A 19,756-nucleotide genomic window follows, 5' to 3' on the forward strand; every position below is an offset into this window, starting at 1 on the left:
ACGAGGTTCGGACAAGTTGCAAAGCCGGTGAAGCTTCTGTATTCCCGGTACGCTACCCCCCCTCGGCTCGAGCAGTCCGCTTGGGTAAGCCAGGTCTAGAACCAATAAACCCAGGTTTTTAAACCTAGAATAATAGCCTCATGCCGGATCCCTAGTAGGAACGTTTGCTTGCATCACGTGCATTTGACTTTGGGGACTCAACACAGGGGTTGGGTCCGTCTAGGACAGGTGTACCCAAAATAACAGACCATCTTGATGCATCCTATGTGCTACATGTTGCATTTCTTCAAGGGTAAAAGGGTCATTTGGCAGACCAAAGATAATTGAGGGCGAATGAAAAAGAAAAAAAAAAAGAAAAAAAGAGAGGATGAAGTGTAAAAAAAATAAAGCAAGTAGGGCTCAGTTTTGTTTTCTGTCACATTTTTGTTAAGAAAAGGACAAAAAAAAAGGAAAAATTCAAAAAGATTTTGCAATTTTTCATCATTTTTTGAAAATAAAAAAAAATTATTTCCTCTAAATTAGTTGTTTTTTTAATTCTTGCCCGTATCCAATCTGTCCGAACTACGCATACCTGATTCTCGTCTTTGGGGGCATGATACGTAGGCAACCCATATAGGGTCCAGTCTTCCTAGTGAGTCTTAGGTTCTTGGCTTTGCGGGGTCTTAGCCAAATCTTGCATTTTCAGCCACTTTTAGCCACATATGTTAATTTTAGAAAAATAGTCACAATCATGTCTTGCATGTGTCCAACAGGAAGGGTTATTGTCTCACATAGAGTTCGAGGTCTATTAAGATATTTGATTTTAATTTTCTCATACAGGTGTGTGTTTACTTACCGGAGTTTGAGCATAACAGATACCCCAGGATCACTGCATTCAGGAGCTACCCGGTGAGCCTTTTTATGTTTTTGAGTCAATTGTTCATGTTTTACTTTCTAGTCTTGTATAGTAGTATTCAATCATTTAGTTGATTTTTGAGTCTTTCATAGTCTAGTTAAGTTTGTCAGTCTTTATTTCCTATTTTGTATTTAAAAAATGTATTATAAATCACAAATAAAAAAAGGAGAATATTTTGCATTTTTATATTTTCGTTAGAATTTTTCTTTAGAAATACTACTCCTAGAAATTAAAAAAAAAAGAGAAATTTTGAGGTGCTTGTTCCTTTAGGCAATTAATAGTTAGAACTTAAAATAAAAATTGTGTTTATATTTCCTTTAGTACATTAAGACTAAAAATTAAAAAACAAGGAATTTTCTTTTAGTACTTCTTTAAAAGTTTTCTTTAAGATAACATTTCCAAAAATCCAAAAAGATTTTTTTTGAGGTTCTTCTTTGGGAAATTAATGAAAAATGAATACAAAAAAAATTCTTTTTATTTTCACTAGAACTTTAGGATATTGAACATAGAAGAAAAAAAACATGCTTTATATGTTGTTTATCTTTAGAGTTTCTTCCTTAGGTAATCAAAAACTGAAATCCAAAAATAATTTTTTATCATATTCATTTCTCGTTTTGAAATCTTTTTTCAGGGATATCAAATGAAAATTCAAAATATTTTTCTTTGGTTTATTCTTTAGATTTTCTTCCTAAAAAAAGGAATCAAAAAATATTTTTCTCTTGTAGGGTTTTTCCTTAATAATTTCTCATAGAGTATCTGTTTAAAAAAAAGGAAAAATATATGCTTGTTTAAGCTTGAGTTTAGAATACGATATAGAACGCTAAGTCTAGAAAATTCAAAAAAAAAGGTTTTGCTTCTTTTATTTCTCTTTTCTCATCGGATTTTTCATTAAGGTAAAAAAAGAAAAAAAAATGAGAACATTAGTTTGTTTACTTTATTCCCGATCTTCCCGAACTACACAAAGATCTGATTCATGCGGCGTCATGATACGTAGGCAACCTACATAGGGTTCGATCGAATAATTTTTATTTTATTAAAAGAAAAAGGAAAAAGAAGGAAACCAAAAAAGAAAAAAAGAAAGAAAAAAAGGGTGAAATTATGGGATGTGAGAAATGAGAGGGAAAAAAAGAGCGATAATCAGAAAGAAAAAAATGAAGGAAAATGAGCAAGCCAAGAAGTGCTAGAAAAGAAAGAAAAGAGAAGATTGAAATGAACAAAATTGGGATGATGCCAAGTGATCTTGTGACCCCAGAAGTCATTCTAGAACCGTTAATTGTTGCTAGGTCCATTGCACTCAATTGATATTTTTAGCTGTTAAATGCCCTAATGCTAACAGGATGTCCCCATTTTGTTCCTTTTGTTATCTTCATTGAGCAGAAGGGTAGTTGGTTTGTGGTTCTTAAGTAATTCATCCATACAACACAAGGTCAAAGAGCAAGGTAGCCATGGCTAGCAAAGACTTGGACACAAGGGTTATTGATCCATTTAAGGGAATTGTTGAATCAGAATCTGAGTTGAAAGAAGTGGTCTTAAGGTTGAAAGGACAGATGACCGAAATATACCAAGCCTGGATTAGTGGGTGTCCTCCGCCATCAGTTCCCACTAACTACACTGAAAACCTTGTCGCCATTCCACCACTGTCACAAGTCCAGGATATCTCTCCACAACCTTTTCACACTCCACCCCCCAGAACCACCTCATATCCCGCTCCTTTGATCACTCATGTTTTTGTAGCTCATCCACCTGCTACCTTTCCTCGATTATCTAGCGAGATTGTGTTCAAAATACCCGATGCCCAATACTATGCTCCAGAACCAATTTTCAAGGTCTCGGGTCCATACTATTACGCTCCTCATTTTGAGCCTCCCGGTGAGATTGCAAAGCCTGCTAAGATAGTGGAGCAAGATGAGATATCCAGAAAGCTGAAAGGGTTTAAGATGCCAAAGTTTAATTTGTACGATAGGCGTGGAGATCCAGTAGCCCATCTGAGGGGTTATTTCAATGAAATGAGAAGTGTTGGTGGGAAAGATAAGTTGTTGATGGAGTATTTCAGTGAGAGCTTGTCTGGGGCAGCTTTGGAATGGCATACTCGTCAAGATGTCGTTAAGTGGCATACATAGGATGACATGGCTCAAGATTTTGTGCGACACTTTCAGTACAATATAGACACTGTCCCAGACCGCTCCTCCCTATATCAGATAGAAAAGAAACCCAAGGAAAGTTTTAGGGAATTTTGTTTCAGATGAATGAACAAGTTGCTCGGGACAGTCCTCCCATTGATAGAAAAGATGTTGCTGAGCGCCGCCAACGACAAGATCTAGTGGGCATTCCTTCTAAATGCTTTCAGCCTTAATACTGACCCCATGAACATCCCCAAGCTCCACATAATCCACCCCATTATTATCCTCTGAACAACATCCGGCCATCTGTCCAACCACTAGGTCACTCCCTAAGGCGAGCACCAGCATCCCAAAATTCTCGTGCACCTTCACAACATTTTCGAGCATCCAACAGTCCTAGAAAACTGGGGCATGGAGGGAAACAAAGGCAAAAAGATAATTTCACGCCCATCAGAGAATCCTACACAAACTTGTTTGAAATGTTAAAACATTCTAGCCTGATTGAGCCGCTCCTCGGCTATACGCCGAACCCATATGCAAAAGGTTTTGATCCTACTGTACGGTGTATGTACCACTCTAATGTCCAACGTCATAGCATTGAAGATTGTCGTGCTTTGAAAAAGGAAATAGAAAGAATGATTCAAGAAGGGATAATTGTGATCCAGGACAGTGACACCCAACATATCGCGCATAATCCTTTACTTGCACATGATGATACACACTTTGTGGGGATGATGCGTGGTGACAGAGAGCATGAGAATTCTCTAGGGAACTTGCTGACTAAAGTTAATGATATTGAAATTGGCAATGGTCTTGGTAATATTGATGTGGAACTCAATGGCTAAGATGCCGAGCTTGGTAATTGGAAAGACACTCCTTTCTTGGCTAGCCAGGGAGGAGTCTTGGTGGTTCATTTTGTTGTCATTTCTGTTGTCCGGGTTATTTCAAGGTTGTAATCCAGATATTGTCTTGTAACTCAAACCCTTCTATCCTTTTACTTTGCCTAGTTCCTTTAGTCGTAGTAACTCATTTAGTGTTATCTAGGTTTGTTACAAGGTTGTACCCCGATTTATTTTGCTTGTCTTGTTGTTCAAACCCTTTTACCATCTGTCTAATGCAATTTTCTATTTTCTGTTATTTCTAATCATCTCTTGTTTAGTTCTCATCTCCTTTTATAGTTCTTTTCATGCTGGCTCTAGTGACATGACATGCACGAATAATTCTAGGCCTGGTCTTAAAAGTTAGTTTAATCACAAAGCAATGAAATAATTTTGAAGATGATAGGGACACTTGAGGGAAATAGGTACTGTGAGCACGTAATTTTTGCCCTATATGAATTACTCCTATAAATTCAAAACAAAATAATTTCTTTCAGTGTTTGCAATTTCGTGGATTTTTGTGACATTTTCTGTTAATTGTTTGCATTTTTGTTTGTGCATTTTAATTAGTGAAAAATACAAAATGTGCATATGCATTTAGGAGTTAATTTTGCATTTTAGGAATTACTTAGTCATTAATTTTATAAAATGGAAAAGACTCAAAAATAGTTTATTTTAGTTTTAATTTTGAATTTAGGGTAGTTTGTCCTTTAATTTGGTTTAGTTAATAATAGTAATTAGGAGTTAATTGTTTTATAAATTGTTATTTAGGTTTTTTATTTTAATTTTGAAGAAGAAAAAAAGAAAAGAGAAAAGGAAAAGGAATTTTGGATAATTTGTCTTAAAATGAAAATGGAATAAATGAGACTAGAAATTGGGCCAAATTTTGGTACTCAGCCCAAACCGATTCCTCTCCCCAAGCCAAACAAAACCCACCCTATCTGAGCCCAAACCCATTCCCCAACCCGGCTAGCCCCCTCCCCTCCCAAACGGCGTAGTTGTGGGGCAAAACTACGTCATTCACCCGTTACCCTCCATTAAACGACTAACCCTTCCTCCTATTTTCATTAATCCCCATCTCCTGAGCCTTAAACCTAATCCCCTCTCTGAAATCACCACCCTTTTCCACCATAGCTCCGCTGTCTAAAAATCGCCTCACGGCGGCGGAACACTTCCAAATCCATCCAAATTTCGACTAGACAACCCCCATCGTCCCCTCTTTTATGTCCTGCCACCATTTTTTCCAAAAGACCACTGGATTTTTCCGAATTTCAGATCAAAGATTAAAAATCCAAGCTTTCTTCTTTTTGCCTAAAATTTCCGGATTACATCCTCCGTTCGTGTTAAAACCAGCATGAATTCCTCAGTTTTCATCAAAAAGGGGGCCATTTCATGTCAAGAACGCCCTTTCCCTTGTTTCTGACCCGATTTCAGACACTCAGCCTCAAACGACCCAATTTCTTCAAGATCCCGCCTCGTTCCTTTCCTGGCTCGTGATGAGAATTACGGCACGAATTATTAGCTATGAACAAAAGTTCGACTAATATTCGTGTTGCAATTCTCGCCATTTGGTCAAGCTTTTGAATTCGCTGGAGTTTCGATGTCGGGTCAGCCTCGTCTTTGAGGATTCTGAAGTTTAAAATGGATTGCATAGGTATTTTTGGGACTATGGATATCACATGAGTGCAATTTGAAGTTTAAATCTGGAATGTGATGAAATCTGATGCTATTTGTTACTGAGCTTCATTTCTCCTTCTTTCAACTTCATGCACAACATGTAATACTTAGCTTTAGAAAGATTCGACTTAGTATACTTATCAATGAATATAATGAAATCAAAATCTAGAACATGTTAGTTTATTAAGTATTGTCCTCTTATGTTTTTATCAAACTCTGTAGTCAATTTGGATTTCTTTGTCCTGTTTGCTCATTGCTGTCTTTACCTGTTGAATCTGGTTGGTACTAGTGGGTAAATTATGAGTTTAGCTCCTTTGGTTTACATGAGTTAGCCTCGAAATAATTTCAGTCAAGTTGTATGTGTTACATCTGTGTTAGTTCAGCTGAAGTCAGTGGTTCGTTTGGTGTTGATTTCTTGATTGTGAGCTTTACCAATAAAGGCTAAAATATAACCTCTCCTTTGGAGTATAGATCAGTAAATGTTCTCCATTTCCCTGTCATTTTGAGGATAGGCATGATGTTGGTTATAAGTGACAATGGTAACGAATGATAGATAACAAGAGGGATTATTGTATGACTAGAGATCAATTGACGTTAAATATGCTTTGGTGTTTGTGTAAAAGACGATCAATATTTGTTTCGATTTTCATGCTACAATATAATTTTGCAACTATGAATTTGAATGCCTTGAGGTTTTGTGCCATGTGAGGACTCGATCTTGAGTCTCCAATTCGTTGAAGCTGGTCCATTCTCAAGCTTGGGCTCTCTTTTTGGGCCCGGCGTGGGCTGTTGTGAGATTGGCATTTTTAGGCAGTCTTGCACTTTGTAGGATATTGAGCCTCACGCTAGACCCAAGTTTTAAGTACACCGTATCTCGTTTTATTGTGAGTCCACCGTTTAATGAATTAAGTTTGAATTCTTAAGTACAAGGGTAATGTGAAGTCCTTTAGGTTTTTCCTTAATCAACTATTCCCTTTAAAATTGGGAGTGAGGTGCGCCGTGCCAAATAAAATCTTAAAATGCACGACCCTCACTTAATTACTTTTGTTTATCCTTAGAAATAGAGGCATGCCATTTAGCGAAATTCCATGGCCCTCGCAAAGTGCAAACGCGTAGTTGCTTTAGGCGCGTATTTTAATAATCTACTTTCCTAAACTCGGGTGCACACTTATGTGACCCAAATCCAAATCTCAACGATATTCAAATATGTCAAAAACCACGGGTGCATTTATGTGACGTGGTTCGAGACGTGTTTTAATAGCGTTGTAATTTTCTTTAAAAAATGAATAAAAGCGGTTAAAACTAAAATTTGCACATAGGTTCATAATTGTTTAAAATTAGATAATTAAGCCGAATATAACAGTTGAGCGACCGTGCTAGAACCATGGAACTCGGGAATGCCTAACACCTTCTCCCGAGTTAACAGAATTCCTTACTCGGATTTCTGGTTCGCGGACTGTTAAACAGAGTCAAGCTTTTCCTCGATTCGGGATTCAACTGGTGACTTGGGACACCATAAATCTCCCAAGTGGCGACTCTGAATATTTTAATAATAAATTCCGTTTCTATTGTCCTTTAATTGGAAAAACTCCTTTATACCCTCCCGGGGTGTAGGAAAAAGGAGGTGTGATAGGTACAACTTTGGACATTTTGAGAACATTTGAAGCCCAAACCATGTGAAACTGGGGCAGATAATTTGGGAAGTTAATAGGGTGACAAGAATTCGTTAAAGGAGAGTACATCCCGGACAATTTGAAGCAAGCAACTTTGAGTTCAAGTGCATCTCAAGTTACAAGGTAAAGTCACGAAAGTTTTCTCCGAATTGACGGAGGATATCCATTGTGAAGAGGGAATCACCCAACAGAGGTTCTGTACATGAAAAAGTGCTAAAGAAAAGTGGAAGGCATATCAATGATATCAATGTTGAAGCCGTAAAAGAAATATTGTGCATGATCTTCAATTTTTATCCTCAATTGCATGTGTGGTACTTGGCATTTTCAGGGGTTGGGAGGCCCTCTTTCAGCTACCCAAACACTTATACCATTCGATACCCTTTTGAACCTATACTGATTTCTTTGACCTCCCCTCTTTTGGAATCAAGTTAAAGTCACACGGAAAAAAAAAGTTCATGTTCCCATAGGTTTTATTTTAGAATATTCATTCCAAAAGGAAAAATTCAAAAAAAGAAGAAGAGAAAAATAGAGATAAAGAAAAAAAAGGAAAAAAAAAAGAAAAAAAGAAGGAAAAAGAAAAATGAAAATAGTAACAAAAAATAGTCTTGTGAACTACATTTGACCTGATTCTTGTCACCACAAGATACATAGGCAGCCTTACGGGTCGGTCATACCAAATAAAATATTTCATAATCCCACGAAGTCGAGAGTGGGGCAGTCTTTCTTAGAAATTCCATCTCACAAAGAAAATGAAAAAAAAGAATCAAATTCCCTTGTTATAGAAATTGGGGCAAGATTGTTAGAATGGATTCCAAAAGTTGTAAATAAATTAACCCCGTTGTTTTAGTTATTTTGAGCTTTTATGATATTCTTTCTTTCTAACCCTGTCCAAAAGCCGCATTACAATCCAAAAAAGACCTCCCAAATAATCTTTGAGAGTGCTGAGTTTAGACATGCCAAGGGTATATGATGTTTTTAGTATGGTTAATGCCTTGTCATCTGCAGAATCAGAGGAAATAAGAAGAAAAGAACAAAATGAGAGAGTCTTATTGGTGAAAACCTTCACAAGCACCATAAGGTGACGGTGTGTTGAGAGAAAGAACAAAATGAGAGAGGCTGGATGGTGAAAACCCTTCGGGCACTACAAGTCGAATAAGGATCGTGAATCAGATTGGATAATCAGAACATTGAAGCCCAGTTTCACGGTTTAGGGGTATAACAAGAGTTGAACATCAGACTTGCTTGACAGATTCGGCCACTTAATCCAAATGTGCATGTCATGGTCATTAGAGTTGGTTTCCACATCTGATAAGTTTCTACTTTATAGTTTTCTTGTTAGGAATCATCTCTTTCCATTGTCCTTTACTCTGTTCCTTTTGTCTTGTTTACTTCCTCTTCCCGAGTCTGTTTGGTCAGAACAAGTGAGAATAACTTCAAAATTTGCCAAAAGCTTTCCAATTGCACAAGACGGGATCTGGCTAGCACATCAAAATGGCATAAGTCAGGAAAGAACAGCATGCACACTAAGTTGGCAACCATCAACGTGTTTTGGGATTCATGTGAAATACGAAAGTTCGGTATATGTCAATTCATGAGCATAATGCAACAGATAGAGGGCTTGGGTTTGAACGAATCAGAGGTATTTTCTGTGATAAGGTTGACCGAGAAAGTGGTTAACCAATAACAAGCAAAGTCTTCCAAGTGGAAATCAAAGCTATCATGGCAAGTGAAGGAGCAATAGACCTCAAGGCCAAGGCCAGGAAAGAACATCAAGCACATCGAGTTGGTAAAATCAACGTGCTTTGGGTTTCATGTAAAACACAAAGGTTCAGTATATGTCAATGCATGAGCACAATGCAACAGATGAATGGTATTAGGTTTGAACGGATCAAGGGTATTCTGTGATAAAGGTGATAGAGAAAAATGGTCAGTCAATAAACAGGCAAGGTCTGTCGAGTTGAAACCAAAGTTACTATGGGAAGTGAAGGAGCAATCTCCTTCAAAGTTCAAGGCCACAAACCAACTACCATGTTTAAATTCACAAATTTTCTTTGATTGAAATAGGGGCAGAAAATTTTGTTTGTTCCGGAGAAACCCTCCGTTAGGAAAGCAGGTACTAGACAGGTTCATTAGTGAATTCCAATACCTTCCTGGATAACAGGATTTGGTAAGTTTTGAGACCCTCGCAAATGACAAGGTCAGACGAGAGGGCTACTTTTGGGAAGTGTAATTTTGCATCTAAGCTTTTCACTTTTGAGATAAGGTTTGGTTTGAAATTTTCAAGATAAAGGATTTTAGTTTAGAATTTGTTCTACTCACAGATGCTCCCAATATCAAACTGGGGCAGAAAAATTTCTTTTGTTTGTCTGTTTAATTGTAATCGGGTTCAAAGAAAAGCAGCAGTCTCAGAGGAGTCAGTTTGAGTTCGGCAATCAGGCAACCACCTGGAGAACAAAGGGAAAACAACAGTTTCAGAGGAGTCAGTTCGAGTTGGAAATCAGGCACCCACCTGGAGAACAAAGAGAAGCAGTTCAAGTTTCGAGGAAAAACAGCGCAAGTGTTGGTAATCAGGAGCCCACCTGGAGAACAAAGGAAAGCAGCAATGATCAAAGGAAGATAGCAATCAGGAGCCCACTTGGAGAACGAAGGGAAGCAACAATGTTCAAAGGAAGACAACAATCAGGAGCCCACCTGGAGAACGAAGGGAAGCAACGAGGTTCAAAGGAGTTCAGCAATCAGGATCCCACCTGAAGAACAAAGGGAAGCAGTTCAAGTTTCGAAGAAAAACAACGCAAGTGTTGGTAATCAAGAGCTCACCTGGAGAACGAAAGGAAGCAGCAATGTTCAAAGGAAGATAGCAATCAGGAGCCCGCCTGGAGAACAAAAGGAAGCAGTTCAAGTTTCAAGGAAAAGCAGTGCAAGTGTTCAGCAATTAGGAGCCCACCTGGAGAACAAAGGGAAAACAACAAGGTTCAAAGGAGTTCAGCAATCAAGAGCCCACCTGGAGAACAAAGGGAAGCAATTCAAGTTTCAAGGAAAAGCAGTGCAAGAGTTCAGCAATCAGGAGCCTACCTGAAGAATAAAGGGAAGCAGCAAGGTTCAAAGGAGTTCAACAATCAGGAGCCCACCTGGAGAACCAAAGGGAAAGCAGCAACATTCAAAGGAGTTCAGCAATCAGGAGTCCACCTGGAGAACAAAGGGAAGCAGTTCAAGTTTCAAGGAAAAGCAGTGCAAGTGTTCAGCAATCAGGAGCCCACCTGGAGAACAAAGGGAAAGCAACAAGGTTCAAAGGAGTTCAGCAATCAGGAGCCCGCCTGGAGAACAAAAGGAAGCAGTTCAAGTTTCAAGGAAAAGCAGTGCAAGTGTTCAGCAATTAGGATCCCACCTGGAGAACAAAGGGAAAACAACAAGGTTCAAAGGAGTTCAGCAATCAAGAGCCCACCTGGAGAACAAAGGGAAGCAGTTCAAGTTTTGAGGAAAAGTAGCGCAAGTGTTGGTAATCAAGAGCACACCTGGAGAACAAAGGGAAGCAGCAAGGTTCAAAGGAGTTCAGCAATCAGGAGCCCACCTGGAGAACAAAGGGAAGCATCAGTGTTCAAAGGAAGACAACAATTAGGAGCCCACCTGGAGAACAAAGGGAAAGCAGCAAGTTTCGAAGGACGACAGGTTGAGTATTGGCAATCAGGCGCCTACCTGGAGAATAAGAGAATTCACTTTAGAATAAATTCAAGTCAGCAACAAAAAAAGCTCGCGGCAAGATTTCGAGTCAATAGTCTGAGGTGATCAACAGAAGTTAGTCACAATAAAGAAAAAAAAGAGAAATGCAAGAAGTTAATCTAAATGCAGAAGTTGATGAAAGATATGGGCTGCTCAAGACATGGTCGAGGTCACAAGCACTGCATGCCTGGTCTTGATCCGAAAAGCTGAAGAAGGATGAACTAGCACCTGCAACTAGCAAGCGTCAAGGTTCAAATCTAAAGTCTGCATGAAGAACCACTCAAGACTCAAGATCAAGATTCAAAATACTTATAGATAGGAATCTTGTAACTCGTAGTTGATAGGATTAGCTAGTCTTTTTCATGTTTTGATTTTTAATGTAATAACAGGACCACGGACCGGAACCTCGGCGGAACGACACCTCGACCGGCTCTCCACCTCGGTATACTCCATCATCTCACTCACCTCTGAACTACAAGTGGCTTGATTCCTTTATAGCCAATGATATGTAGGCAGCTCAAATACCAGGGCTCGGTCACATTCCCCTTTTCTCTTAGTTTTGGTCTCCTTAAAGAAAGGTCGGGTCAAAAAACCTGTCTAGTCGTTCTTTGTCCGAAAACTCTTCGCGTTTCCAGTCAAAGAGGGGCAGCTGTAGACATGTGATTTTTGACCCTCCCCAAGATTTTTGATATTTTAGCACGTAAATATTTAATTTGGGCCTAATATAGCTATTTCAACTCATTTTTACTCTTTTACTTTATTTTATTACAAGAAAAGGAAAATTACAAAAAAAGAGTTTCATTAATGTTTTGTAGTCATTTATAATCTTGAAAAATACCAAAAATAGTTTTGTTTTAATATTCAGTCTCATTTTAATAGTTATTTTACTCAAGTAGGTTCAATTAATAAAAGAGATCGTATTTTAGTCTCGTTCGCGGGGAAAGAATAAAACTTGGGCTCGAGCAACGCATTTTTAGGCCTAATTTTGGACCTAGCCCATAATTCCCAAGCCCATTAAGTCCAATATCCAATACCCATTAAGCTAACCCTAGGGACCCTTCTAAACTCTTCTTTGGAACAAAAAATAAATAAAAAGACCCTAAGGACCTAAGAGCAATTAGCGCAAAAATACACATTTAGACCTAGACCTATATAATAGGGGTAACGCCTAATCAGCTAACGGGGCTAACACCTAACGCCTTAAAGGACCTAAGAAAAAGCTGAAAAAGCTAAGAAAAACCAAGAAAAAGATCCCCCATGTCGTTTTTCTCCAGGGAACCTACACCCCATCGTTCTTCTTCTTCTTTCAAACGAGCCTTTCCCATCGTTCATCTTCTTCCTCTCGATTTTGAAAAACTAGCGAACAATAAACTCACTGACCCTTACCCCACTCAAAATAGCCAACAAATTCCATTGCCAGAGAGGTTAAGTCGAAATTTGAGCTCGCCGGCAAGAGGTTCAGTCCGAGGTCGTGGTCGAAACTCGTTGTTGAAGGTTCATGATCCGGGTTCTTGGTCACAGTTGTTTTTTTGTACGTTAATTTGGATCTCCTCATCATTGTAAACGTTGGAAAATTTCAGCAATAGAAGATCTTCATCTCTAAAAGGTTCACTCTTTTCTTAACCACTGTTTTCATTGCATTTCTTTCAACATGTTTCTATTTGATCTGTATATCATATTTTGGTTGTCTACCTTCAAGGATTCATTGTTCTAGGTTTTGTTTTATTCGATTTGAATGAGTACCGGTTGTTGATTGATTATTCTGTCCATTTTTGGCTCATGGAATTTTGGAAAGTTGGTCGAATGAATATGTTGGTGTAGATAATGTCAATACGTTTGTCAAGTTATTGTCTTATCTGTTAAGTTTGGTTTTGGGCTTTATTAAAATGCAAGTTTAATCAGTTATGGGTTGTCATTATTTGTTTGAGAATTGGATAAGAATGGTCTACTGAATTGAAATGATGAATTTTGTGCCTTGAATTAAAGGCAGTAAGGAGAAAAATGGACGTTTGGTTGAGGGAAGCATAATTATGTAGAAAACTCAATTTCACGTGTTAGATTCTTTGACCGTATAACACGACTAATTCTTTACTTTAGCATTTCGTTTCCATAAATCATGCCTTACGCTAATTCTTAAATTTAGGAAATGAGTAATTCATAAACATCGTAGCTTGTTTTAGGCGCGATCAATAAAATTGTCATGGCTACGGGTACGGTTACCGTGACGTACTTGTGATGCCTAATTTCTAAAGTTCGGGTGTGCATTTCATGTGACCCGGTTCTAATTTCCAACAAGGTTAAATAGAATGTGTCGTGAGTCACGGGTACATTTCATGTAGCGTGGCTTGCGATGTGTTTTAAATAACCTTGAATTTTCCTAAAATTAATTAAAAGCGGTTAATAAGTTAAAATATACCATAGGTTAAAACATGGATTAAAATCAGATAATAGGCCAATAATAACAGTTGAGCGACCATGCTAAAATCACGGAACCCGGGAATGCCTAACATCTTCTCCCGGGTTAACAGAATTCCTTACCCGGATTTCTGTGTTCGCGGACTGTAAAACAGAGTCAATATTTCCTCGATTCGGGATTTAAAATCGGTAACTTGGGACACCCTAAATTATCCCAATTGGCGACTCTGAATCTAAAAATAATCCCGTTTCGATTGTCACTTTAATTGGAAAAAAATTCTCTTATATCCCTCTCGGGGTAGGAAAAAGGAGGTGTGACATTAGTCTTTCCTTTACCCGTGCCTCGGGAGGGTTCTACCCTCCCTTTAGATGTATCACATCTGCCTCTGGAACGGACCATTGTCTGCAGCATACAAGCAATAAAATATAGTTAGAAAAAGGACTTCAAGCATATGTTAAACAAAATACATATAAAATGCAGCACTACTTCTCAGTACAAGGCACCGCGGACCGCGTAAAAGTGAGCACGGTCGCGAAATGCCCATCGCGGACCGCAGAAAGTGAACTTGAGATTTAGACTACTAACACTCTGATCTTGGACAAACGCGGACGGCGAAAAATTAGACGCAACTGCCAACGATCAACCGGGGGCCGTAAAAAAGTGAACGCGGCCGCAAAAACAATTAACAAATTCTGAGAATTTCAAAGGCACGGATCGCAAAAAATCAGACGCGGCCGCAATGGACCAACCGCGGACCTCGTAAAAGTGATCGCAACCGTGAAATTATATTAATACTCAGTAATTAAAAGCTAGGGTATCACAGACTGCGAAAAACTGAACGCAGCTGCATACCCTAACACGGTCCGCAGAAAATTGACCATGGCCGTGAAATTCACAAAAGACTGGTACTGACGAACATTTTAGCCTAGGGTTTTCACTAATTACTTAAGAATAGTAGAAATTGATCATGCAAAGTTATTCACCCCAGCCCCCATTAGGCATACAAACACTACCCACACGTACTTGAGCAACAATTAAGCATTAATTAAGATTATGGCATATATCTAACGCTAACTAAAAAGAAAAATTAAAACAAAGAGAAAAGAAAAGAAAAAGATAAAATCAAATCATGGAATTGAACATACCAGTTATAAAGTTTTAGTAGGAAATGAACTCTTGATTAGAATGAGGTGAAATTGAGAGCTGGAGAAGAGGAACAATGCTTTTTGTGCGGTGAAATGTTAGGAGTCGAAAAGTATAAAATGATTAAGGAGCCCCTATTTATACTTAGCAACTTTTGGAACCCACTGCCTTACCTGAGCGCGGCTGCGAAATTCTATCGCGGTCCACCTTTTGTTACCTGATGAAGAACAACCTCATACATGGGCGCGGTCCGCGGAATAATGGACGCAGCCGCGAAATACACCGCGGACTGCCAAAATATGTACGCGGTCGTGAAATCTGAAGGATATTTGATAGTCCAACTTCAGAGAGTTGGCATTTTGCTCTTTTCAATTATGCGTCCGCGGACAAAAAAGGTGCGGCCGCAAAATGCTCATACGGATCGCAAAATTTTGAGCGCGGTCCACGAATTTCCAACACTTAGCCAAATTCTTCCTGTCAACTTTCTGCACTGCACAACCAATTCCTACATACACTTCATAACCAATTAGTCCAAAACAATGTATAATCTAAGAAGAAAATCAAAATAAAGAAACACATGGGTTGCCTCCCAAGAAGCGCCTGATTTAACGTCGCGGCATGACGCATGTTACCATCATTCACTTGAAATGAACCAATGCCACAACGTGGCCTTCCTCAAACGTACCAAGGTAGTGCTTCACTCGATGCCCATTGACTCTAAAGATCTCACCATTCTTGTTTTTCAAATCTAGAGCACCAAAGGGAGTTACATGCACCACTTCAAAGCGACCACTCCATTTTGTAGCTTTCCTGGAAACATTCGTAACCGAGAGTTGAATAAAAGAACAAGGTCACCTTCTTTGAATTCTTTGTTCCGGATATACTTATCATGTAGGTACTTCATCTTGTCCTTATACAATGACGAACTGGAGTAATCATTGAACTGAAACTCATCAAGTTCATTCAATTGCTCCACGCGAAGATTGGCAGTTACATCCCACTCTAGGTTCAACTTCTTCAACGCCACATGGCCTTATGCTCTAATTCCAACAGGAGGTGACATGCTTTACCAAATACCAACCGATATGGAGACATACCAATTGGAATCTTGTAAGCTGTTTTATAGGCCCATAAAGCATCGTCAAGTTTTCTTGACCAATCAGTCCGGTTTGCATTGACAGTCTTGGATAGAATAATCTTGATCTCCCTGTTGGAGACCTCAACCTGCCCACTTGCCTAGGGGTGATAGGAAGTTTACACCATGTGAGTGACACCATACTTGGAGAGTAAAGTGTCAAAGGCATTGTTGCAAAAATGAGAACCCCCACCACTAATGACGGCCCTTGGGGTGCTGAACCTTGTGAATATGTTTTTCTTCAAGAAGGCTACCACACTCCGTGCTTCATTGTTGGGAAAATCCATAACGTCAACCCACTTGGAGAGATAATCCACAACAACAAGAATATAAGTGTTCCCACATGAACTCACAAATGAACCCATAAAGTTGATACCCCACACATCGCAAATGTCGATCTCAAGGATGGTAGTGAGAGGCATCGCTTTCTTCTTGGAAATTCCACCGGCTCTTTGACACTCATCACATCACTGAACTAGCTCGCTAGCATCTTTGTACAAGGTAGGCAAATAGAATCCACAACTTAGGACCTTTGTAGCAGTTCTCACCCCACCTTGGTGACCACCATAAGGCAAGGAATGGCAAGCTTTAAGAATACCCAATTGCTCTTCTTCTGGAACACATCTCCGGATAACACCATCAGTGCAAATTTTGAAAATATAAGGCTCGTCCCAATAATAATCCAAGCAATCTCGTTTAAGCTTCTTCTTTTGGTTTAAAAAGAACTCATTTGGGACAATTCCACTCACAAGATAGTCAGCCACATCGGCAAACCAAGGCATTGTCGCGCCCCTTTTTTCCATCCCCTTTTTGACGGGGGAAGAGGTCTGGGTTTCGACATTCACGGGGTGTAATGACTCATTTACTTTTGGGAATTCGGTATTTGAAGAGTCACCACCTAACGGATTATGGTGCATTAGGGCACCTAGAGATATTAACTCTTGAGTTGGTCTGCATTACCAGAGATTAGGGTAAGGGCTCGAAGTAACCTCGAGGGGAAGATGTTAGGCACCCCTCTTGGTCCACAACTGTGGGTCCCGGCCAAACTTATATTCACAAATTAGTCCATATAAATAGTTAAATCAAATAAGTTGCAAGTAAAACACATTAGATAACTCGAGTGACAAGATAAAGGTTTGAACAAGTTGTAAAAACGAAAGTTTAAATAAAGAGAGAGGTTTTGGTAAAGAGGGGTCCTAGGTTGTTTTTCCTATAGGATCACCCCACACAATGTCCGGTAAATACTCCTCAATAAGGGGCTATACGTGACATTAACGTGTAGTCATCATATCCCATGTCTACCTTTCCCATCCCCTTATTGGTTATGCAAAGCGGGTGTTTGGTCAATGATTCCTATTACGTGCTGCTACCCGTCCCTTCTTAATGATCCCTGAGGGAGTTAGGACCTCTACCTATAGGTAGTTCTAGATGTACCCCTAAGGTTTTATAAAAGCGAAAAATCTAAGGAGACACTCAAAACATTTAGGACTTTCACACATAATGAGAGCAATTAAGAGGCCCAAATTTCCTCCTCAAACAAACATACAAAGCAACACGACTCAAACACAGTTAAGGTCTTATTAATCGATGTCCTAAAGCAGGATATCTAAGTGAAGATTCAGAAACAGACAAAACCTTTTATACTCAGAATTTATACCCTAGTGATTGCCTAGGGACTCTTTTTAAACCCTGTTAGAATCAGAAACGTTAAGCGACGTAGACAGCTTCAGGGAAATGCAGTTTTTGAAAACGCCCTAAGGCTTGCCTATATGCAGAACACTGGTATCTATGTTAATGTAGAAACAAACAGGTTTTTGAAATAGACTCCTTTAATACCTATAGGCATGATATCCAATGAGATTGAGGCAATTTTGAAAGAACTTGTTTCAGGAAATGTTTAACACTTAATAAGACCAGTTTTTTAAAAAATGAACTAGGTGTAATGAATTTGATTCATTAGGCTAAATTAAATTATCAGACAGAATTGCAAGTGGAGATCCCTATAGGCTTGATATCTAGGCAGATTACTGATTTTAATCGATTTACAACAACAAACAGGAATACTCATTAGAACTGAATCGGAATTGAGTCCTATAGGCATGACATCTACTGATTTAAGACATGATTGTTTTGAACCTATAAACATGGTTTCTAACATGACAAAATGCAAAACCTTATGAACATGATTTCTATTTGATGCAAACAAACTTAGAAGTGAAATGCTATTTGCATGATTTCTATTTAGGCATATCAATCAGATTTAAGAGAGCAAACCTATGAGCATGTTTTCTATTTATGCAAGTAGTCAGACTTTTAAAAATAATATCCTAAGAGTAGGATCTCTACCCGTATTATCCTAGAAAGTATTCATCTACCCACCCTTTTACTAGATACCCCAAATATCTGTTTACAAATTATTACAGACCAATGAATGAATTACATAAGTAAAATAGAAAAATCAAGAAGCTATTCTATAGGGAGCCTTCAATTAGGCCCGAGTCTCTCAAAGCCTCCAATGGTCTCATAAGCCTCAATTCCATAGACAAATTAGAGTCTAGGTGCATTAAAGTTCCCTAAGGGTCTCAAGTACCCCGGACAATGCTTACACCTAGACTTAGCAACCAAGAGTTGAACTAGTGTAGTGTGGAAAGGCCAGCCTCAGTATGCTAGAGTTTAGAGGGCTCTCAAGAGGATCCTAAGGCAGTACACATACTAGAGGGGGCAAAACTTATTGACTAAGAGTAAAGTAAAAGTGTAGGACAAAAGTTGAAAAAGGTTTATTAAGGACTGTATTAGAAAGTCTGTTTTAAAAGCAATTAGTAAAGCAACAGAGATTGTTTGGAAAAGAAGTTGGAGTAGTAAACAAAGCTCAAACACCTTAAGATAGGATCACATACAACTAGTTTATAAAATCCAAATGAATTCAGTAGTCACATAAGGGTCATTGGGTTTGGGACACATAGACATTTGGCTGCAAACACATAACCCAGCAAGGGTCTTAGGACTGGTTTAGACATGCTAAAAAATAGTTGACACTGGCATAGTTACAAACCAGTCATGAAGAACACATACACATGGAGGGGTGATCGGGATTTAGAGATTCATAGGATGGTAAGTACACAATAAGTAAAAGACAATTGGAAAGACATGCTTTGAAACACACATAAGGGAATACACTAATCTAAAGGAAGGGGAAGACAATAACATGCTAATAATGTAACTTAACTACAAGTTTCACAACAGAACCACAAGTAGAAGCAAACTAGAAATAAGAGAAACTGAAATAATAAGAGAAGCATGTTGTTGTTGGAGCTTTAAATTAAAACTAGGGCATACCAGTGAAGAGAAAAGTAAGCAGAATGAGAGAACAAGAGAGCACAAATGATTAGCTTTGGCTTGCAGCCGGCTAACAGTAGCAAATAACACAAGAGAGAGAGAGCAGGGATTTTTAGTAAGAGAGGTAGTTTTTGAACCTAAGTGTTCGTGTATGTTAATGAAAGACTTAGGGTATTTATATTTGAAAATAGGTAGTAAAAATAATGTAATAATCATAGTGTCATAAATTGAGGAACTCAGAATCAATCAATTAGAAAATCAAGGAAGTACTCCCTTAAGTTAAGGGAGTTAATTCAAACGGTAAGAAACAACAGCATATAAGGCAAGAAAAGAAAATTAGTACATGACTAATTAAAGAAAGAATCAAGATTTAGTAAGCATAGGGTAGTCAATTAGGACTAGGTTCAGAAAAACCCCAATTAAGGAATGATTCAGCAAGAACCAAGTACCACAACAAATAAGGTAATGAAATTAGTCAATTTAAACAGACGAGTAGAATTTTAGGGGTTTTAAAGAAAACCTTTCAATCGAACCATCAAATAAGGGAATCAGAATCAAATCAAGAGAGGGTCATGATTCTATATTGCAACATATAAATAGAGAAGAACGAATAGACGTAGCAAATAGGTAAGGTCAGCCATATCGACAGAAACAAGCAAGAGATGAACAAATCAGGATGAATAACAATCACACATAGGTGACACAAATAGGCTAAAGACTCAGTAGAAAACCCATTCGAAGCATGGTATCCGACAGAAATTTTAAC

At 38.6% G+C, this 19,756-nt stretch overlaps 1 protein-coding gene across 1 annotated transcript; it reads right to left on the reverse strand.

Annotated features, from left to right (window-relative positions):
• Positions 1-16,121: 16,121 nt before the first annotated feature.
• On the reverse strand, positions 16,122-16,436 carry LOC138887473 (uncharacterized). The gene has a single exon (XM_070169228.1). The coding sequence runs from the start codon at positions 16,434-16,436 to the stop codon at positions 16,122-16,124; it is 315 nt and encodes a 104-aa protein (XP_070025329.1).
• Between the last annotated feature and the right edge of the window lie 3,320 nt (positions 16,437-19,756).

The sequence above is a fragment of the Nicotiana sylvestris genome, chromosome 3, assembly GCF_000393655.2.
Source record: "Nicotiana sylvestris chromosome 3, ASM39365v2, whole genome shotgun sequence".
In the NCBI taxonomy this organism is placed as follows: domain Eukaryota; kingdom Viridiplantae; phylum Streptophyta; class Magnoliopsida; order Solanales; family Solanaceae; genus Nicotiana; species Nicotiana sylvestris.

Bases quoted from the DNA above. Each gene is read 5' to 3' on its own strand.
- LOC138887473 (XM_070169228.1), bottom strand. From the start codon at position 16,436: ATGCCTTGGTTTGCCGATGTGGCTGACTATCTTGTGAGTGGAATTGTC.